Source organism: Patella vulgata, chromosome 3 (assembly GCF_932274485.2).
Source record: "Patella vulgata chromosome 3, xgPatVulg1.2, whole genome shotgun sequence".
NCBI lineage: Eukaryota > Metazoa > Mollusca > Gastropoda > Patellidae > Patella > Patella vulgata.
In genome coordinates this window covers 85,701,434-85,720,229 of record NC_065881.2, presented here as the reverse complement: position 1 = coordinate 85,720,229, position 18,796 = coordinate 85,701,434, and the positions used below count along the sequence as shown (strand labels likewise).

The window sequence follows — 18,796 nt, the reverse complement described above, 5'->3', positions numbered from 1 at the left end:
TGAAATTGGTGTCAAATGTTAGCTAATTATGAGACGGTTCTAAAAATATCAAATCTGACTGGTTTCATTGGGGCAAACCCCTAATCTGACCACTTAAATGTGATACATCTGCCACGCCCACAAAAGGGGTCAAATTTTGCCTCATGTCTTAGATCTAATAACTGGCAAAAAGTCAGTACACATTCAATTGCTAACTATGTACTGCACAGAGATTTTTTGAACATGTCATTTTTTAATGCTGATGTAAAGTTTGATGGTAGTCTCATGTTTGGACCTGAAATGCTGTATTCTTGGTCTCGATAGAAACCAGCACGTCTATCTCTCTCTATGTCCTTTATCGATGATTTTTCATTTCTGTCAAATACAGAATGGATATCTTGACACAACACATTACATATTTTAACCAAAATATAACCAGCAATTGCACCAAATGTTGCTGGGGGGTATCCAAGAAGATGGAAAAAATCCATTTAGGCTCACAAGACTCTATTCTGCTTTCAAGGGCCTTCAAAAGCAAAGATGTTTGAGTTGATATCATGGTTTCATCTATATAACTAAACACAAGTGGCATTGTGTGAGCGGATAAGATCTGGTAATCACCAGGTCTTAATTTATTTTTGATAAAGAAATCGACTCATCATATCTTTCTCCATTTTCAACTGTAGCCTATGATCTTGCCGGGTTTTTTTCCGTTTCTTTTAGGTACCGTCAAAAGCAAATGTGCTTGGTTTTGACCGTTTTATGTGTTTATCAAACCAGGAGGGGTTTGCAATAACTTCTGAAATACATTTGTCACGAGACATGTTACCATTTTCATAAACGTTTAAAAGGAAATCTGTTGATTAATGTTAATTAATATATCTTGTTCCGCATTATTCTTGAATGGATTAGACATGTTTACAATTCTTTCAGTAATTTTGATGCGATGTGCTGTGTTCTTCTGAATATTAGCTTGTCTCAATTCAGAAGTTTCATCTTCAGGTCTGGAAATGCCTAAATGTTCAAACACATGTCCAACTATAGTTGCCCTCATATAACGAGACATGGACCATTTCCGTCTAGCTGCTATGGAATTTCTATGATGATACTAATACCTGAAAAACGATCAGCAGTATCTGCATTAAATGTCTGTTCTGCGTATGGGAAGGGCACCTCTATGGAATTCGTCAGATATTCCAGGATGTGTTTCATCTATTTTCATCATATTGTCATTCAACCAGATTTAAAAGGATTGGAGTAAATGACCATCTTTTCCGACAAACAGGAAGCTGGTTATCATTGTCAGTTGTTTCATTACTGGTACTTGTATCTGATACAGTTTGTAGTAATTGTCCCAAGCCGTGTATTCCATGTGGAACCGTAATCTGTTCTTCCTGTAAACTGTATGTTAATTCGTCTCTAGTTCATCAATGGCGTTGTAATTAACGATTTAAATATCAATTACTTTTCTTAGGCTTCCTGTTATACTCTTCATCGCCATTACAAGAGTCAAATGTTTGGAAGTTTTAATTTTGCCACACAAATAGTGTACATGTCATCTTGAGAAATTGAGGAAATTTTTCTTACATTTTTTTCTGTTTTCCTACCTCTCTGGCCAGGCCCGCCTAATAAATGAGTAAAAAGTCGATTAATAAATCTGGTACAGAAACCTCTCCTTGAATTATATCCTGCACTGATAATTTTGATGATAAAGTGGACTTTGATATATTTAGTATTTCCTTCCGTAATATGTATGCCATGTCACGAATCTTTGCTTCAACATTCATTCTATTGTTATAAATGATATTTCCTTTAGTATTTGATGATAATAATGTCAATTTCTGTGGTCCAAAGTAATCCACTATCTTCCTTTCAAAATTGAAAATAGTAAAATCACCAAATATATTATTATCTTGGCTGCCATCCTCTGAAAAACTGGTATATACTTCTAACAGATTGGCAATGTACTGACTATACAGCTCTTTTGTTATGATTACGTTTCCTTGTTCAATAATAGATTCTTGTATAAAAGATATTGTCATGAAATAATTTAATATTATAATCGCTATTCTTTGGCACCTGGAAATGGACACAAATGGGTCACAACACATAAAATAATGTAATATGAATGTATATAAACCGGTTTACATTCAATCGTTTCGGTTATTATTGTAATTTCTAATCAGTAATGTTCGGCGAAATACGCAACGAGTCCGAATTGAATGGTAGTTATTCCAGTCTACACTGGTAGTATTCTCCTACATGGGATATGTTTAGCCTCGTTCATCAAGTCGCTTCATACAAATTGTGCTCAAAAATGTTCTGACACACGATTCGTGTGCCAATTTTAACATTTTCATTTTGTCTTAAATGCCAGAAGCTCAACTTTTCATGGTAAGATAACAACATCAATGTATGTTGATTTAAATTGACCATTTAAGTCGTGTTTGCAACCTTGAAAACGGATGATATTGACTTCAAGACTTTGCCCCTTTAATGGAGAATCGTATCACTTGGTTGAAAATTTGGGATGATATTGAGTTCAAGACTTGGCCCCTTTAATGGAGAATTGTATCACTTGGTTGAAAATTTGGGATGATATTGAGTTCAAGACTTGACTCCTTTAATGGAGAATCATGTCACTTGGAGGCCAGCCATGCTGTATTGAATTTCTACTATGTTGTTGAAAACTGTAAATTAATAGTGGGGTGTCAAATTAGTTAGATTATAGATTTAAATTTGAATTGAAATCAAGCATGAGTATTCAACCTTTGGGTGGTTGGTGACAATTAAGTGGTCAGATTAGGAGTTTGCCCCACAGAAACCCATCAGATTTTATATTTTTAGAACCGACTAATACATAGTTAACATTTGGCACTAGTTTCAGTCATATTACTTATGAGGCAAATTTTGACCCCATTTGTGGGCGTGGCAGATTCGGCACATTTAAGTGGTCAGATTAGGGGTTTGCCCCAATGAAACCAGTCAGATTTGATATTTTTAGAATAGTCTCATAATTAGCTAACATTTGGCACCAATTTCAGTCTTATTACTTATGAGGCATTTTTGGGCCCCCGTCCACATTTTTTAGAGCCGTCAGAAAGGGGCGTGGCCCCATTTTTTCCGGTCAGATTTTACATTTTAAGATTCAGATATAGCACCACAACATTTCAAAACTATTTCTGATCGTATTACTTATGATGCAAATTTTGACCTTTTTTGTGGGCGTGGCAGATCGGGCAGATTTTAAGTGGTCAGATTAGGGATATGCCCCACTGAAACCAGTCAGGTTTGGTATTTTTAAAATCGGCTCGTACATAGCTAACATTTGGCACCAATTTCAACTATATTACTTATGAGGCAAATTTTGGCCCCCGTCAGCACTTTTTAAGGCAGTCAGAAAAGGGCATGGCCCCACTTTTTCTGGTCAGATTTATATTTTTTATATTCATACATTGTATGGCAACATTTTAGAAATAATTCTGATCCTATTACTTATGAGGCAAATTTTAGTCCTTTTTGGCCCTTTTTATCTGCCCCTCCCAGCCAAATGCCCCACTGAAAACCTCGTAAGACTGGGTGTTTTGAATTTGCCCTATCAATAGCTGCCAATTAATATAGTCAAACCTTCTATTACTTATGAGGCAGTTTTTTCGTCACTGGCTCTTGGACTATCTTTAGGGTCACATTCCTCCACTTGGAGGAATCTGGCTGTTTTCATATCAGGGATAGTCCTATGACTGTGTAACTTGAATTTCATTCTTTTCACCACAAAAGACAAGGTCCGGTTTGATAAGGAGACCTTTATCTATACCGTATGTTTATGTTACACAGTACAAATTATATATCACTTTAGGCTAAACCACATTAATTTTTAACGCTCTCATTTCTAATGTGTGTGATGGTTTGTTAAAATTTCAAAACTGAAATATTTGGTCTCGTTTGAACTATGCATTGACTCGCTAACCTGGTGGGTCTATGTTCGATCTCTGCAATGGCAGAAAAAGTTCATCAGGATTTTCCAACGTGGTTTTCCCTTGTCAGTGGTGCAGGCCTGAGGGTCTGGCAAGGACAGCTGTCTAGTCATTTGGATGGGTTGAAAAACCAAGTTCCCGTGTACTCATTGTTATGCGCGTGAAAGATACCTTGGCAGTTGGAATTCAATATGAGTAGGCCTCAGTGCTGCTGCCTGAGCAAAATTTCCCTCATAACACACTGTATGGCGTAGGGCCGTCTTCATTATCCCAGTCGGAGTAGAACATAGGACATTAAACCCCATTTCATTTTATTTCATTTCATTTTGAAATTGGAGTGGCCTTATAACTATGATTAATTTATATCTGTAGTTGATAATTATAATTATATAGACAATGTTAAAAACATTTGATATCATTTTAAATACCACCTTGTTTGAAGCAATAAATAGTTAATATGATATCTTATAGCCTGTCTGGTATATTTCACCATATGTTTGGTGCAATATAGCCCGGTTGGAGCTGACATGCCATAAAACAATATTTCATTCATTCATTGATTTGTTTGAAGCAGGCATTTAGTCTTGGTTTGGATATAGTACCTGTAGTGTCTCACTTATGTGATTTACTAATGCCGATCAGCTGATGAGTATATAGGCATGTACATTTAGGTGAAAAATTTAATTTGATGATAAGTGGACTAAAATAGTGTTTTATGGTAAGAAAAAATCTATATATTGAAGAAAAACTTAAATTTGGGCGGAAACTCATCTGAATGTTTTTTTATTTGGTCTTGTGACATGTTAAGGTTTACATTATAAATGTCAAATTTATTATTTTATTTGGTCTTGTGACCATGTTAAGGTTTACATTATAAATGAAGAGTCCAGGGGAAGAATGATCTAAGTCACATTTTTGTCTTTCTGCATAAAAGGCAAAACAGACTTTTGGACAAGAATGCTTGACGCAAACAGAACAATGAGTGGGTTTAATTACAACTTCAAAATGATGTTTAGTACGAACCATAATTACCGGTTCAACTGACTTCAGCTTTTAAAACAAGTTAAGGTTAAATAAAGGGTACATTGGACTTGTATTTGTCCGGGAGGCCATTTCAGAAGCGCCTTGGTTTGATGTGACTCCGTTCGTTTTTACCTGAAATTGATTGTTCCACAGAAAGCTTATACAATTTGCTACCAGATGGCGCCATTAACTGGGGTTCATTGTAAAAGTGATTTAGATCGTTCTTCCCCGTGGCACTTCAATATGTCAAATTTATTATTTTATTGTTAATTTCTTGCTTTGTGTTTGTTTGATTATTCTGAATGATTTGACATTAGTTATCTGACAATGTATATTAAAACATGATATTTATACATGAGAGAGACAGACAGACAGATAGAGAGAGAGAGACAGACAGAGAGAGAGAGAGAGACAGAGAGAGGAATGAGGTTTAACTGTCCACTGACACAAACTAGTGTCGATACTGGCATGTATCGGCTCGAACCTTCATGGATTATGGCCCCTGGCTGTACAAAATATTACATTTTTAGCTAGTGGACACTCTAGATGTCACAATTTTTATCTGGTTTAGATGAAACTTGAAATGTATGTTTATAACCAAAAGATCTCGGTCCCGAACGATATTCGCGCATATCGGACCCCAACTTCCTGGATTATGGCCCCTGGTTGTTCACAAAATCTCGTTTTTTGGCTTGTGGTCCCCCTAGATATCACAATTTGTATCTGATTAAAAAAAACACACAAAAAATGTTTAAATATATCAGTATTACAACTTGGCGAATTTCGTGAAAATCAGATAGAAATTGCCCGACTTAATGGTCGCTCCCTGTACGCAAATATTGTAAACGCATGTAATATCAAGGTTGTGGACCCTCTAACGGTCAGAATTTTTATCTGATTTTGATGAAACTTAAAAGATATTTTTATATCCCAGAGATTTCGATGCCTTTTGATATTCGCGCATATCGGACCTTAACTTCCGTAATTAATTATGTCCTCTGATTTTACGAAAAATCGCTTTTTTTAGATTGTTTTCTGCCCATCTCTTGTAAAATGTGGGCGTATCTTGCATGGCAACCGCTTGTTTTGTTTGTTTTTAGATAAGTTATTTGAAACAGAACATGATCATCTACTTTCCAAGAATTCTACTCAGTGTTGATTTTCTGGGAATTTTATGATTATGTTATAGCTTGATCTTCAACTTGGATATTATAGGCTACTTGACAATGTGTACTCAATGTGCATGTTCGGGCATGTAGATCGACATGCGAATATTGTGTTACCAATTGCAGTGACCGACCTAAACTCATAAAACACTTACATGTAGTCATATCAAAGTTTTATCAGCCAATTCAGAAACTTGTAGCTTAATATTATATTTTATTTTTATTCGTCATTTGTGTTCTGCCATACGAGTAATATTCGTAGTCGTAGGCCTAATCACATCAATGTCGGTAACTTTCTAAACAATTAGAAGCCGTCGTATCTGTCGTTTCGTTAAAAATATGTTTCGCGGATGAAGGTAAGAAAACTGAGTCTATCCTTCTTATTTTCGGTTCATGTAAATAACTATTAGTAGTCAGCCATTATTATAATCTGTGAAATTTTGCTGTCTAGCTAGACATGTCAATAACATTTTAAAAAAATCGTAGCTTAGCGGAAGGACACAATGCAGCGCTATACAAAAGGGACGTAACGGCTCGCGACTCGATGAAATGGAGTTTAACGTCCTACTATTCTGCTCCTAACCTGGGCTAATGAAGACGGGCATACGCCATACAGTGTGCTATGAGGGAAATTTTGCCCGGACAGCGGCACTACGGCCTACTCATATCGAATTCCAACTGCCAAGGGATCTTTTACGTGCACGCCAATGTGTACACGGGACCTCCGAACGACTAGACATCTTTACTTGTCAGCCCCTCCGTCCTGCATCACTGACAAGGGAGAACCACGCCGGAAAATCTGGGTGAACTTTCTCGGCCAATGCAGGGATCGAACACCCGACCTCCAGGCTAGCGAGCTAGCGTCTTACCCACTTAGCCACGTGATCCCCGGCTCGCGACTCGATCTTTCGGTTGTTTTAAGCCCGGCCCATACCGCTACGACTACACACAAGCCGACAGGACTCAGCGTCTTGGGTAGTTGTAAAAAAAAATCGGGTCGCGCCTTTACTTCACTTGCCTACGACGGTACCATTTCACACAGGCCCGACTCTCACAGATTATGCTTCGTGAGTTACGCGTCAATCATGCTGGGTTGTAGAGACATGGGCGTACCTCCCACATGTAAAACAACCCATCCTCTCTCTCTTCTGTCCAAAAATCTGCCATCTTGAATTTTCCCTCAGTTAAACAAGGAGCACATGACCTGCACAGTCACATGACTAAATGCTACTCTGATTGGCTAAACATCAGTAAGACAATTGATCGCGTAGTGTGAGTGTCCAATCAAACACGATAAGTTACGACTGCAACCAACTGCATCCGACTACGATTGAACATGTTCAATCGGGCCGACGGGCCACGACGCGACGGAAATCGATTGAATCGTGGTCGTGGGACTGTCCACACTGCACTGATTATCTGAGACAAGACGTTGCGTTGGGTAGAGTCTGGGCAAGTCGTGGCGGTATGGGCCGGGCTTTAATGCGTATCCACATTTCTATGCGTAATCATTGACTAATTTGCATAATTAGACACTACATCGAGCCAATCAAAAGAAGTGTTGAACGAGACGATTTCATGTTTAAAAGTAGCAGATTTGCGAAATTACAATCTCTAAAATTCATTCGCCAAAACTTTCGCCAGTACCATCAATTTGATTGCCAATAAAAAGAATCATTGATATTGGCGACTTGATGAATGTCTAGGGTGGTCACTGCAATTGGTATTTGTAAGCTGACTCTGATTTCATATTTATGTTATAACCTAATCATGCAGAAAGAGGCAGATTAAACAGCTTGTCAACTGTCCAGTCGTTCGGATGGGACGAATACCCGAAGTCCCGTGTATACATTGGTGTGCACTTAAAAGAATCCTTGGCAGTTGGAATTCGATATAAGAGTAAGCCATAATGCCGCTGCCCGGGCAAAATTTCTCCCATAGCACACGTATGCCCGTCTTCATTAGCCCAGTATAGGACTAGGAGCAGAACAGTAGGGCGTTAAACCCCATTTCATTTCTTAATTAGACATTAACAAGACCATAATCAACTCTCTATGCCATCGGACGCCTGCGATGTTTAGTGGATTCAAATACATTTTCTGGTGGATGTGGTTACCGTAAAAATTGATAATCGGGACTTTGTTTATTATCGTAACACCGGTAGTAATTACAATCGAGGATAGACTGTAATTGTATCGCCGATATCTTGGCTCAGAGTGACGTAATGTGACTGAAATTTCAGCATATTCCCTTTTCATTATCTATTGTTTAACTATTATAGCGATAACTGTCAGCTCTTGATCTAATCTCACCTACTGCCCCTTTAAACGTTGATCCCGAAGAGCAGAATGTCTAGTTGGTGTGTCCTTATACTTGTACCTGTGTGACCTGGTTATGTATTTTGTGTCTATTGATGATATATAATTATATAGACTTTGTTAAAAACATTTGATATCATTTTAAATACCACCTTGTATGAAGCAGGCATTAGGTTTTATTTCATTAGTACATATGGATACAGGTCACCATTGGTTCTTTCGTAGGTTAGTACGAATTTAGTTTTTAGTTTAGAGTTTCTCTTCATTTTGCCTACTTTTGCATGGCATGAATTTTGTTGACTTTTTGATGTAGAATCGAAGAAAAGGTGTGAATGTATATTTTCTACCCGATGTTGGTGAATATTCATGATTTTGAGGCGAGTTAAGAGGTTGGTTAGGTTGAAATGTTGGGCCGACAGTGGCATGTTTACTTCTATGTTACTTCGAGTTTGTACCTTTTGTTAACCACTGAGAGAGAGAGAGAGAGAGAGTTTAATTTCCACTCGACCCAAACTAGGCCATTAAAGACCCGGAGAAACCCACGAGGTTGCACAGTCGACCCTACCCCTTGTTACGTACAACCACGCCAGTCCTTATGAGGCAACGTGCACACGCCTACAAAACATTCGGCCATTCACCCCCCACACCCGTTGAAAAACATTTGTTGACCAGTGGCTGTATATCTACTGGAAAATTGGTCAAATGATCTCCTAGAGGTCACAATTTTGATGAAATTTGAAACGCATAACTATAACCCATAGATCTTGGTTCTTGTCGATATTCGCGCATATCCGATCGTAACTTCCTGAATATGGCCCTTAATTGTACGAAAAATCGCGTTTTGAGCTTGTGGTCCCTATAGAGGATACAATTTTTATCCAATTTAAAAAAAAAACGTGTGAATATATCACAGTTATACACTAATGATGGTTGAATTCGAATTTCGTGAAAATTTGAAAAAAACTGACGGATATAATGGCCGTACCTTGTACGCAAACAGTGTACAAATATGGTATATCAAGGTTGTGGAGACTCTAGAGTCCACAGTTTATATGCGATTTGGATGAAAATTTAAATATATGTTTTTATCATAAAGATCTTGGTTCCTTTTCATAATCACACATAACCGAAGGTAACTTCCTGGATTATGGCCCCTGATTGGTCGAAAAATCGTATTTTTAGCTTGTGGATTTTCTAGTGGTCACATTCCACCATAATGAAGTTTGAATTCGAATTTCGTGAAAAATCGAAATGAAACTGCCTGACAAAATGACCGCTCGTTGTACGCAAATTGTGTAAAAGTATGCAATATGAAGGTTGTGGACCCTGTAGAGATCACAATTTTTATCTGATTTTGATGAAACTTAAAACTTATCTTTATATCCCAAAAATCTCAGTCTCTTTTGATATTTGCGCCTTTAAGACCATAACTTTCTCAATTATTGCCCCTGATTGTACAAAAAATCGCGTTTGTTTTTAGCTGGTTCTCGATCCATCTCTTGCAAAATGTGGGCGTATCCTGCCTGGCAGCCGCTGGTTTTTTAAAACTATTATTGGGAATACGTCACCGACACTACAGTACAAATTTGTTTACAAAAGCATTCTAAAGTGTGACAACTGACATATTTCAAGCTTCACTATGCTTTAAGAAATAATTTAGATGGGGCGGTTCAAGCCTTATCTCCAATTTTTGTTCGATCTATAAAAGCCTACATTTCTAAAAATGTTAATTTAGTCAAGTGAAACAAGGAAAATCATAACTCGGGGTCAGTAAATTCATCTGAATAAATCTGGATATCATGTTAGGACAACCTAACAATGGCTCTCTTACAGTGTGTAACTAAAAACTATAATTGGATTTTTGTAGAAATAGTTAAGGTGCATGGCATACGGTTATACAAACCTCCCAGGTAGCACAATGAGCTCTATAATCAATGACATAAGAATATCGATCTATGACATCTGCCGAAACACCTCGCAGGTTACGTGTAGGATAAATCACGAGACTGGGGTTATACTGGGGAAAGAAAGACTGAAGCAAATAACCCGAGTAAAAGAAAAACCGATATTTACTGGATTTGAATCCGATTTGCTGCGCAACGCTCTTTGATGATTTAAAACTGGATATTCGAGACTATGTTTTTTATCGCACTGACTTTAGTAATGATGATCGAGGCTAGGCCTAAAATTCAAAATCAAATATGACGGTTCAGAGAGGATCAATTTGTGTGGAATTTTCAGAAAATTGTTTATACTTTATCTAGTTTTTAATTATTGTAGTGTGAACTGCCAGCTCTTTATCTAATCTTCCATAATACCACTTTAATTTGTTGGGTGTCTTGTAAATAAATATGCGACAACCCTTGTGAACTGCTTGAATGGCTTAACTGCTGTGGGCGTATGTTTCGTCGCCTGTCATCATATCTTTTTTTATATTCTTAGTTTCTCACAGTATGGCTGATAAAATAACTCCAGGAAAGGTACTTATTTACTTATCTTCTAACTCTTTTCTTTGACATGTTTATTAAAATTTAACGTTGTTGTAATTTGTTAATCTGTCTAACATCGTCAATAGTCCTACCGGAAAACATGCGCATGTGCAACTGTGTTGTTTTAGGTGGGCTCTAAACTATTCAGATTGTATAGGCTACGTTCTGAGATCGACCAGAACATCTAGACAAATATTTTTGTTGCACACTTCCCCCTCCCCTCTTAGTGTTTAGTTTTAGATATGTCTATTGCGAGATTATGAAGCCGGGCATACGCCATACACTGTACTATGAGTAAAATTGTGCCAGGACAGTGGCTTACTCTTTCTTATATCGAATTCAGTTCCATCTGCCATGGGTTCCTTTGTGTGCAAGTCACTGTGTGCACAGGACCTTGGTTTTGTTTCGTCCCATCTGAAAGATTATACGTTGTTCCTTGCGCCACTGGCATTGGCAAGCTGGGACCACACCGGAATATCCTATAAAAAGTCTCAGTGGTTTTATCCGCATGCGTGAGTTGAGCGTTTATTCACTCTTTCGTTGACTTTGCATGATCTTTGTGAGTAGGTCAACTATACAGAGTTGCAGACCGTGCACAGTGTGGCGGACCCTGGTGGACGGCTTTAGGTAACTGCGCGACCAAATAATAATCGATTTATTCTGTTATTTTTCTGTTCCTTTGAAATGTGCAAATTCTGAAGTTTTACTGGTTTGTAAAGATGTCGCGGACGGAGTTATATGTTATAATTGGGTCCTGATATGCGCCAAGAATAGATTAGACTAGCAGGATACCCGGCTTCGGAAGTGGTAGACTAACGCCACCTGGCCTATGTTACTCCCCGGTCCGAGCTACCCCTATACCCCAAATTTCAGACTCGGGGCAGACCTTGTAGCCGCCAACCCCGAACAGACAGACAGACAAACAGACAGACAAACGACAGTAACAAATATTAGTATAGATGAGGCTTCAGCTAGACTGGCTCTGCATCACGCCATTCTATACGCCAACGAAGCCAGTCAACCAAAAGGACAGATTTTGAGCGAACCTCGGGTGGGTTTTCAACTGTTACGGGATCTCGTGCCTATTTGTTATGTGCCTCCTTGTTAGTTTTTTTTTCTTCTTCCAGGCTAGTACTAGTGGTTATGGTAAACGGACCTTGGAGGACCAGGAAGAGCATGTCAATAGCCGTAAGGGTAAAGTAAGTTTCTTAGCCACCCAAAATGATCCCTTTGAATCTTTAATTCTACTGACCCGTGATGAGCTCGTAAGTCTTGTGAGATATTACGGACATAAAGATCCCCCCCACCCTCTTAGTGTTTAGTTTTTAGATATGCCATGGGTTCCTTTGTGTGCACAGGATCTTGGGGTTTTTTTTCGTCCCATCTGAAAGATAATACGTTGTTCTTTGCACCACAGGTCAGTGATGCAGGACGGAGAGCCTGACAAGGACAGCTGTCTAGTCGTTCGGATGGGACGAAAAACCGAGGTCCCGTGTACATATTGGCGTGCACATAAAATATCCCTTGGCAGTTGGAATTCGATATAAGAGTAGGGCCGTAGCGCCACTGCCCGGACAAAATTCCCCCCATAGCACACTGTATGGTGTATGCCCGTCTTCATTAGCCCAGGTTAGGAGCAGAACAGTAGGACGTTTAACCCCATTTCATTTCATTTCATTTCATTTCATTTCTAGGTCAACACCATAGAGGTATATATTGACTAGAGTGTATTGTGGTCACGTGATCCCCATTGGCGTAACGTTTACGCCGTGGGCCGTCACTGGAGACCGGCCGCCATGTTTCAACCGGGAAAGAATGACAGAAGTCTAAAATGGCTGCCAACCTCCATAGGATCACGTGACCACTATTGTCAACACCGGGATTGAACACGTGACCCCCAAGTTAATGAGCCAACGTCTTACTCAATGATCCACCGTGGACCCTCTACTGCTAGAACATGGCTTGATAATCATACTTAATCCTACAATAAGTCAGTAATAGAATTGGAAAATCCAGAATTCAATCATCTATTTTGCCATTGTAACCAAATTTTAGCCATTGAAATAGCCTTTACCATCCCCGACCTAACCACCACCATTCGCCTTATGTGTTTGAAAATGGACTGAAAGGTTTGGTATGTCGAGTTTGAAAATCGTTCGGGTTTGTAAATAAACCGGGAGGGTTGGTATGTCGGGTTTGTAAATAAACTGAGAAGGGAAAATGGTACAGAAACTCTAGAGAAACTGGTTTCTATTGGCAGAGAAGGATTCGAAAAATGAACAGCATTTTGTGTATCATCTTTTGAAAATAAAGATCTCTTGGTAAAATGAGGTTAACAAATGTTCATATTCTGTTTGTAGGTTTGCCTATTGTCCTGCCAGATAATCAAAAATAAAATAGTCCATGGATTTTAATATTGTTTTATTTCTTTTATACAGGTATTCAATGATCCTGTTCACGGCCATATTGAAATTCATCCCCTTTGTATAAAAATTATTGATACACCAGAATTTCAACGTCTACGTTATTTAAAACAACTAGGTGCTTGTTATTATGTCTTCCCTGGTGCATCACATAATAGATTTGAACATTCCATAGGGTATGTTAGAATATATATATTTCCTATAGACTATTAATTGAATGATGTACAAAAAATGAAATGAAGACGGGTATATGTCGTGCATTGTGCTATGAGTGAAACTTTGAATGTCTACATTAGCCCTATCGGCACAGAAAAGTAGGACGTTAAATCCCAATTTGATTCATTGATTTCTTTCATTTTTCCATTTCCAGAGAGAGAGAGAAAGGGGGTTTAACGTCCACTTGACACAAACTAGGTCATTTCGGTACTAACATATGGTTTAATTTTATTTCGATAATTCGCTTGCGCGTAGGGGTTTTAACTGTGGGAGGAAACCGGAGGATCCGGAGAAAACCCACGAGGTTGGACAGGCGACCCTAATCCTTGTCACGTACAATCGGGGATTCGAAACCACCCTATTTGACTCAGAGAGAGAGAGAAATTGGGTTTAACGTTCACTCGACACAAACTATGTCATTTCGGGACTAACATATGGTTTAATTTTATTTCGATGATTCAGGGTTTTAACGGTGGGAGGAAACCGGAGGATCCGGAGAAAACCCACGAGGTTGGACAGGCGACCCTAATCCTTTTCACGTACAATCGGGGATTCGAAACCACCCTATTTGACTCAGAGAGAGAGAGAGAGAGAGAGAGAAATGGGTTTGACGCAAATTTATGTTGAAATTTATACAATTTCTCCCTAGATTAATTTTAAAGAAATTTTCAATATATTCATTTTTCATTATTTATTTATGAAGTAAATATATTATAGCAAGATTGGCTAACTCTGTATCAAAATCATAAACAATACATCTTGAAGCAATAATGTTGTCAGATAAAGCTATAGTGTGTATATAATGTAATAATGTTGTCAGATACAGCTATAGCTCCGGTGTAATAACGAGCTCTTTATTTTAGTGTTTGTCATCTTGCTGGTGAGATGGTCTCACGACTTCAAGAACAACAACCAGAGCTTGATATAACTCCTGTTGAGGTATTATGTCTGAAAATAGCTGGTCTGTGTCATGATCTGGGTAAGATTTTACATATGTTAGTCTAGAAATAACCTTGTTGGGTTGAGTGATGTATATCTAATGTTGGGTTGAGTGATGTATATTTAATGTTGGGTTTTTGTTTTCAGGTCATGGTCCATTCTCACATGTATTCGACGGCAAATTTATACCGTTAGTTGTTTCAGAATCTAAATGGAAAGTGAGTAATCTTCTTTAAACATCTCCAGCTATATCTTGTATACCATAGCAACAATTGATGTTTACATACTTCCAGACTATATCCCCCATCGCAACTATCGATGTTTACATACCTCCAGAATTTATCCCCAATAGCAACTATTGATGTTTAAACACCTCCAGACTATATCTCCCTTAGCAACTATCGATGTTTACAGACCTCCAGACTATATCTCCCATCGCAACCATTGGTGTTTACATACCTCCAGACTTTATCTCCCATAGCAACTACTGATGTTTACATCATCTCCCATAGCAACTACTGATGTTTAAATACCCCAGATTTTATCTCCCATAACGAATATTGGTATTTTATTGTGGCTATTACCCGTATCAACCTTCATTATTAGTTGTTGATAATGAGATAATATATAACCTCATATAATCACATGCTTTGATAATTACAAGGACAAGGTAAGTAGGGGCTGATACTAGGCCGATTATTGTTATAGTTTGTGTGGATGTGTAAGTCAGATAGCAACCTATTTCCACGGTTTCTAAACTTAAATATATGAAAATTAAGGCCTTCCAGAAAAGCACACAATTATATTTTATTTTTTTATACGCCCACATTGTTATGTAGAAGTACATTGTCGTTGCTCCTGTCCATCCGTTCACATTTTGTTTGTGGGCACTCTGTAGGTCACAATTTTTATGCAATTTATAGGGTTATATGCCAAAGACCCAGGTTCTTTTCAATATTGGCATGTATGGGACCATAAAATCGCCATCTTAGCTTGTTTTTATGTCCATACTGTACCTCAGTTGGCTGTTAGTAGCTGATAGTGTGATGCACTTGGACAGGGTATGTTGTATGCTTAATCTTTCTGGAACACCTGGAACCTGCCACTAGCCATTCTGTGTCAAATCAAGTATTAATGTTTGTATATTTTCCCCCTATATAGCATGAAGAGGCATCAATTCTAATTCAATCAAGTATTTATGTTTGTATATATTTATTCCTCTATATAGCACGAAGAGGCATCGATTCAAATGTTTGACCATTTGATAGAAAAAAACAACCTGGAGAAAGATTTTCTAGAATATAATTTGACGTTTAAGGAGAGAGAATTTATTAAAGAACTAATTAATGGACCATCGGATGACAAAGATAAAGGTTCAGATAAAGTAAGTTTATTATAATAACATTGTATTAAAAGGTTTAGATAAAGTAAGTTTATTATTATAACATTGTATTAAATGGTTCAGATAAAGTTAGTTTATTATTATAACATTGTATTAAAAGGTTCAGATAAAGAAAATTTATTATTATAACATTGTATTAAAAGGTTTAGAATATCGGTAGTTATTGGTATTTGACTATTCAATTAATTAAAGATCGTTAAGAGGCATTTAGGAAAAATGACGCGTTTTTGGTGCATTTTTAAATTACAAAAAAACTATAAATCATTCAAGTCAATATAATTATTTGTTTTGTTTGGTGGGGGTGGGCTTATAGAAGACAAATAGATTAATTTCTAGTCGTTAATTCCAGTCACCAAGTTACGTCGTAACTGGTTGTGAACAGTTTGAACGACATTTAGTAATTGAATACACATCAGTCCATGTGAAAGCAGTTACTGTTTGAGATACAATAATTGTTTTTATACGTCCGCATTGAAATGTTGACCGTTCGGAAGACTTAGCTGCAGTTATTTCTTAGAATATTGAGATGTTATAATCAACATATTATACAATGCATATTTTTTTTAACATTGATCATTGTCCCCAATTTGAGATAGTTCCCTAAAACTATGCAATAGCCTTGACCCAATTGGATGTGAAGCATAGGGACAGTGAGAGTATAAGCCCCATTGATTTTCCCCATTCTCTGTCTATCTCTTGCAAAAATGTGGGCGTATCGTGCATGGGAACCGCTTGTTAATAAATGTTTTTATTTATTCCAGAAGAAATATCTGTATGAAGTAAGTTTATAAAAATATAAAAATAACTGTTTATAAAATGTCTGAAATAAGTTTATAAAATATATGTATGGGGTAATTTAAGTATATAAAATATCTGTATGAAGTAAGTTTATAACATATGAAGTAATTTAAATTTATAAAATATCTGTATGAAATAAGCTATAAAATCACTGATATGGGGGAAACCACACTGGAAACTCCCGAGAAACTTTCGCAGCCAACAAAGGGATTAAACTCCCTATCTGAAAACCATTGTGAACTGCTCGGTCAGTTTTGCTGCCATGGGCAGTATGGACAGAAAACAAGCTAAGATGGCGATTTTATGGTCCCATACATGCCAATATTGAAAAGAACCTGGGTCTTTGGCATATAACCCTATAAATTGCATAAAAATAGCCTGGCAACCTATTTTGATTTTATGTTTTAGATTGTGGCTAATAAAAGAAATTCAGTGGACGTAGATAAATTTGATTACTTTGCTCGTGATTCGTACATGCTGGGGATCAAAAACAATTTTGATCATAATCGTTTCATGCGATTTTGTCGTGTCATCGAAGATGAATATGGTGAAAAGCGGATCTGCATCCGTGATAAAGTAAGTTTATAATGTAGGGGTATATTATCATGTCCGACTTCCAGTCACAGTCTCCTGTGAATGCTGTACATACAGGGTATAGTTATCACCCCATTTGCGTTTGCGAACACGAAAGAGAAATGAAATGGGGTGTAACGTACTACTGTTCTGCTCCTATACTGGGCTAATGAAGACGGGCATACACCATACAGTGTGCTATGAAGGAAATTTTGCCCGGGCAGCGGCACTATCGCCTACTCTTATATCGAATTCCAACTGCCAAGCTACCTTTTACGTGCATTCCAGTGTGTACACGGGACCTCGGTTTTTCATCTCATCCGAAGGACTAGACAGCTGTCCTTGTCAGGCCCTCCGTTCTGCACCACTGACAAGGGGAGACCACGTCGGAAAATCCCGATGAAATTTCTCGGCAAATGCAGGGATCGAACAGCCGACCTCCAGGCTAGCGAGCAAGCGTCTTAACCAACTAGCCACCGTGGCTCCCAAAAAAACCACGAAAGAGACGAAAAAAAAAAATTGGTCTTATTGTTCATTAATGGGGGGTTGGATGGCTGAATGGTTAGCGTGTTAATATAAAGGATGAAGGGGGGCTAAATTTACCTAATGTCAAATTAAAATGTCAAGCTTTATGTTTAAAATGGTTAAAAAAATTCTGTGATTCCAACTTCAAGTATATCTGGAAAGATATATTGAATTATTACATATGTAAATATACCGGGTTAACCACTCCTACAGATATATTAAAACTAGATTTAGATAGTAAGCTTTTATCAAATTTACCTGTATTTTACCAATATTTGTTCACTGCCTGGGATGATTTAGATTGTAAAGTTAGACCTGATCCTCTAACTATTGAAGATATATCTATACAGCCAATTTTTAATAATAAATATATCAAGGATAATAATAAAACTTTAGATTTTAAACTGTTTAAAACAGTAGGAATTAAGTGTATTTATGATATTATATATTTTGTACAACCTGGGTTTCTACCCAATCATTCTATAATTGACTATATGGATAATATGGATGTAGATTATGACCGAGATAAGATTATTAATTTGTATGATATTGTAAAATCATCAATTCCTGAAAGATGGAAATCTATTATTGAAACTCAGACTTCTGATCTGAAAAATAAAGATGTTATCACTTTAAATATTAATAATGTGAACATTAATTCAAGTGAACTTACATCCAAATTATGTGATAGTATTTTATTAAAGAATTATGTAAATGAGCCTACTTCCTATGAATATTGGGTGAAAAACAATTTTACACTTAATACTAATGTAATATGGAAAAATGTATTTAAGAATTACAAGAATCCTAGAAGTATAGATCTAGACTATAAAATATTACACAACATTATCTGGACAATGGAAAAATTATATAAAGTTAAGATAAGAGACTCAGATATATGCCCAGTTTGTAAATTAGACATAGAAAACATTATTCATATGTTTGTAGATTGTGATAAACTTGTTAACCTA

The 18,796-nt window shown here is 37.2% G+C and overlaps 1 protein-coding gene across 1 annotated transcript in view; it reads left to right on the top strand.

The window, feature by feature from the left end:
• LOC126816454 (deoxynucleoside triphosphate triphosphohydrolase SAMHD1) overlaps positions 1–18,796 on the top strand; it is a 49,469-nt gene that overhangs the window by 15,163 nt on the left and 15,510 nt on the right. The window contains exons 2-9 of the mRNA XM_050543045.2: positions 10,903–10,940; positions 12,077–12,148; positions 13,388–13,548; positions 14,452–14,567; positions 14,675–14,745; positions 15,756–15,911; positions 16,691–16,708; positions 17,136–17,303. Coding sequence (XP_050399002.1) covers positions 10,903–10,940; positions 12,077–12,148; positions 13,388–13,548; positions 14,452–14,567; positions 14,675–14,745; positions 15,756–15,911; positions 16,691–16,708; positions 17,136–17,303 — 800 coding nt within the window. The remainder of the gene's footprint in view (positions 1–10,902; positions 10,941–12,076; positions 12,149–13,387; positions 13,549–14,451; positions 14,568–14,674; positions 14,746–15,755; positions 15,912–16,690; positions 16,709–17,135; positions 17,304–18,796) is intronic.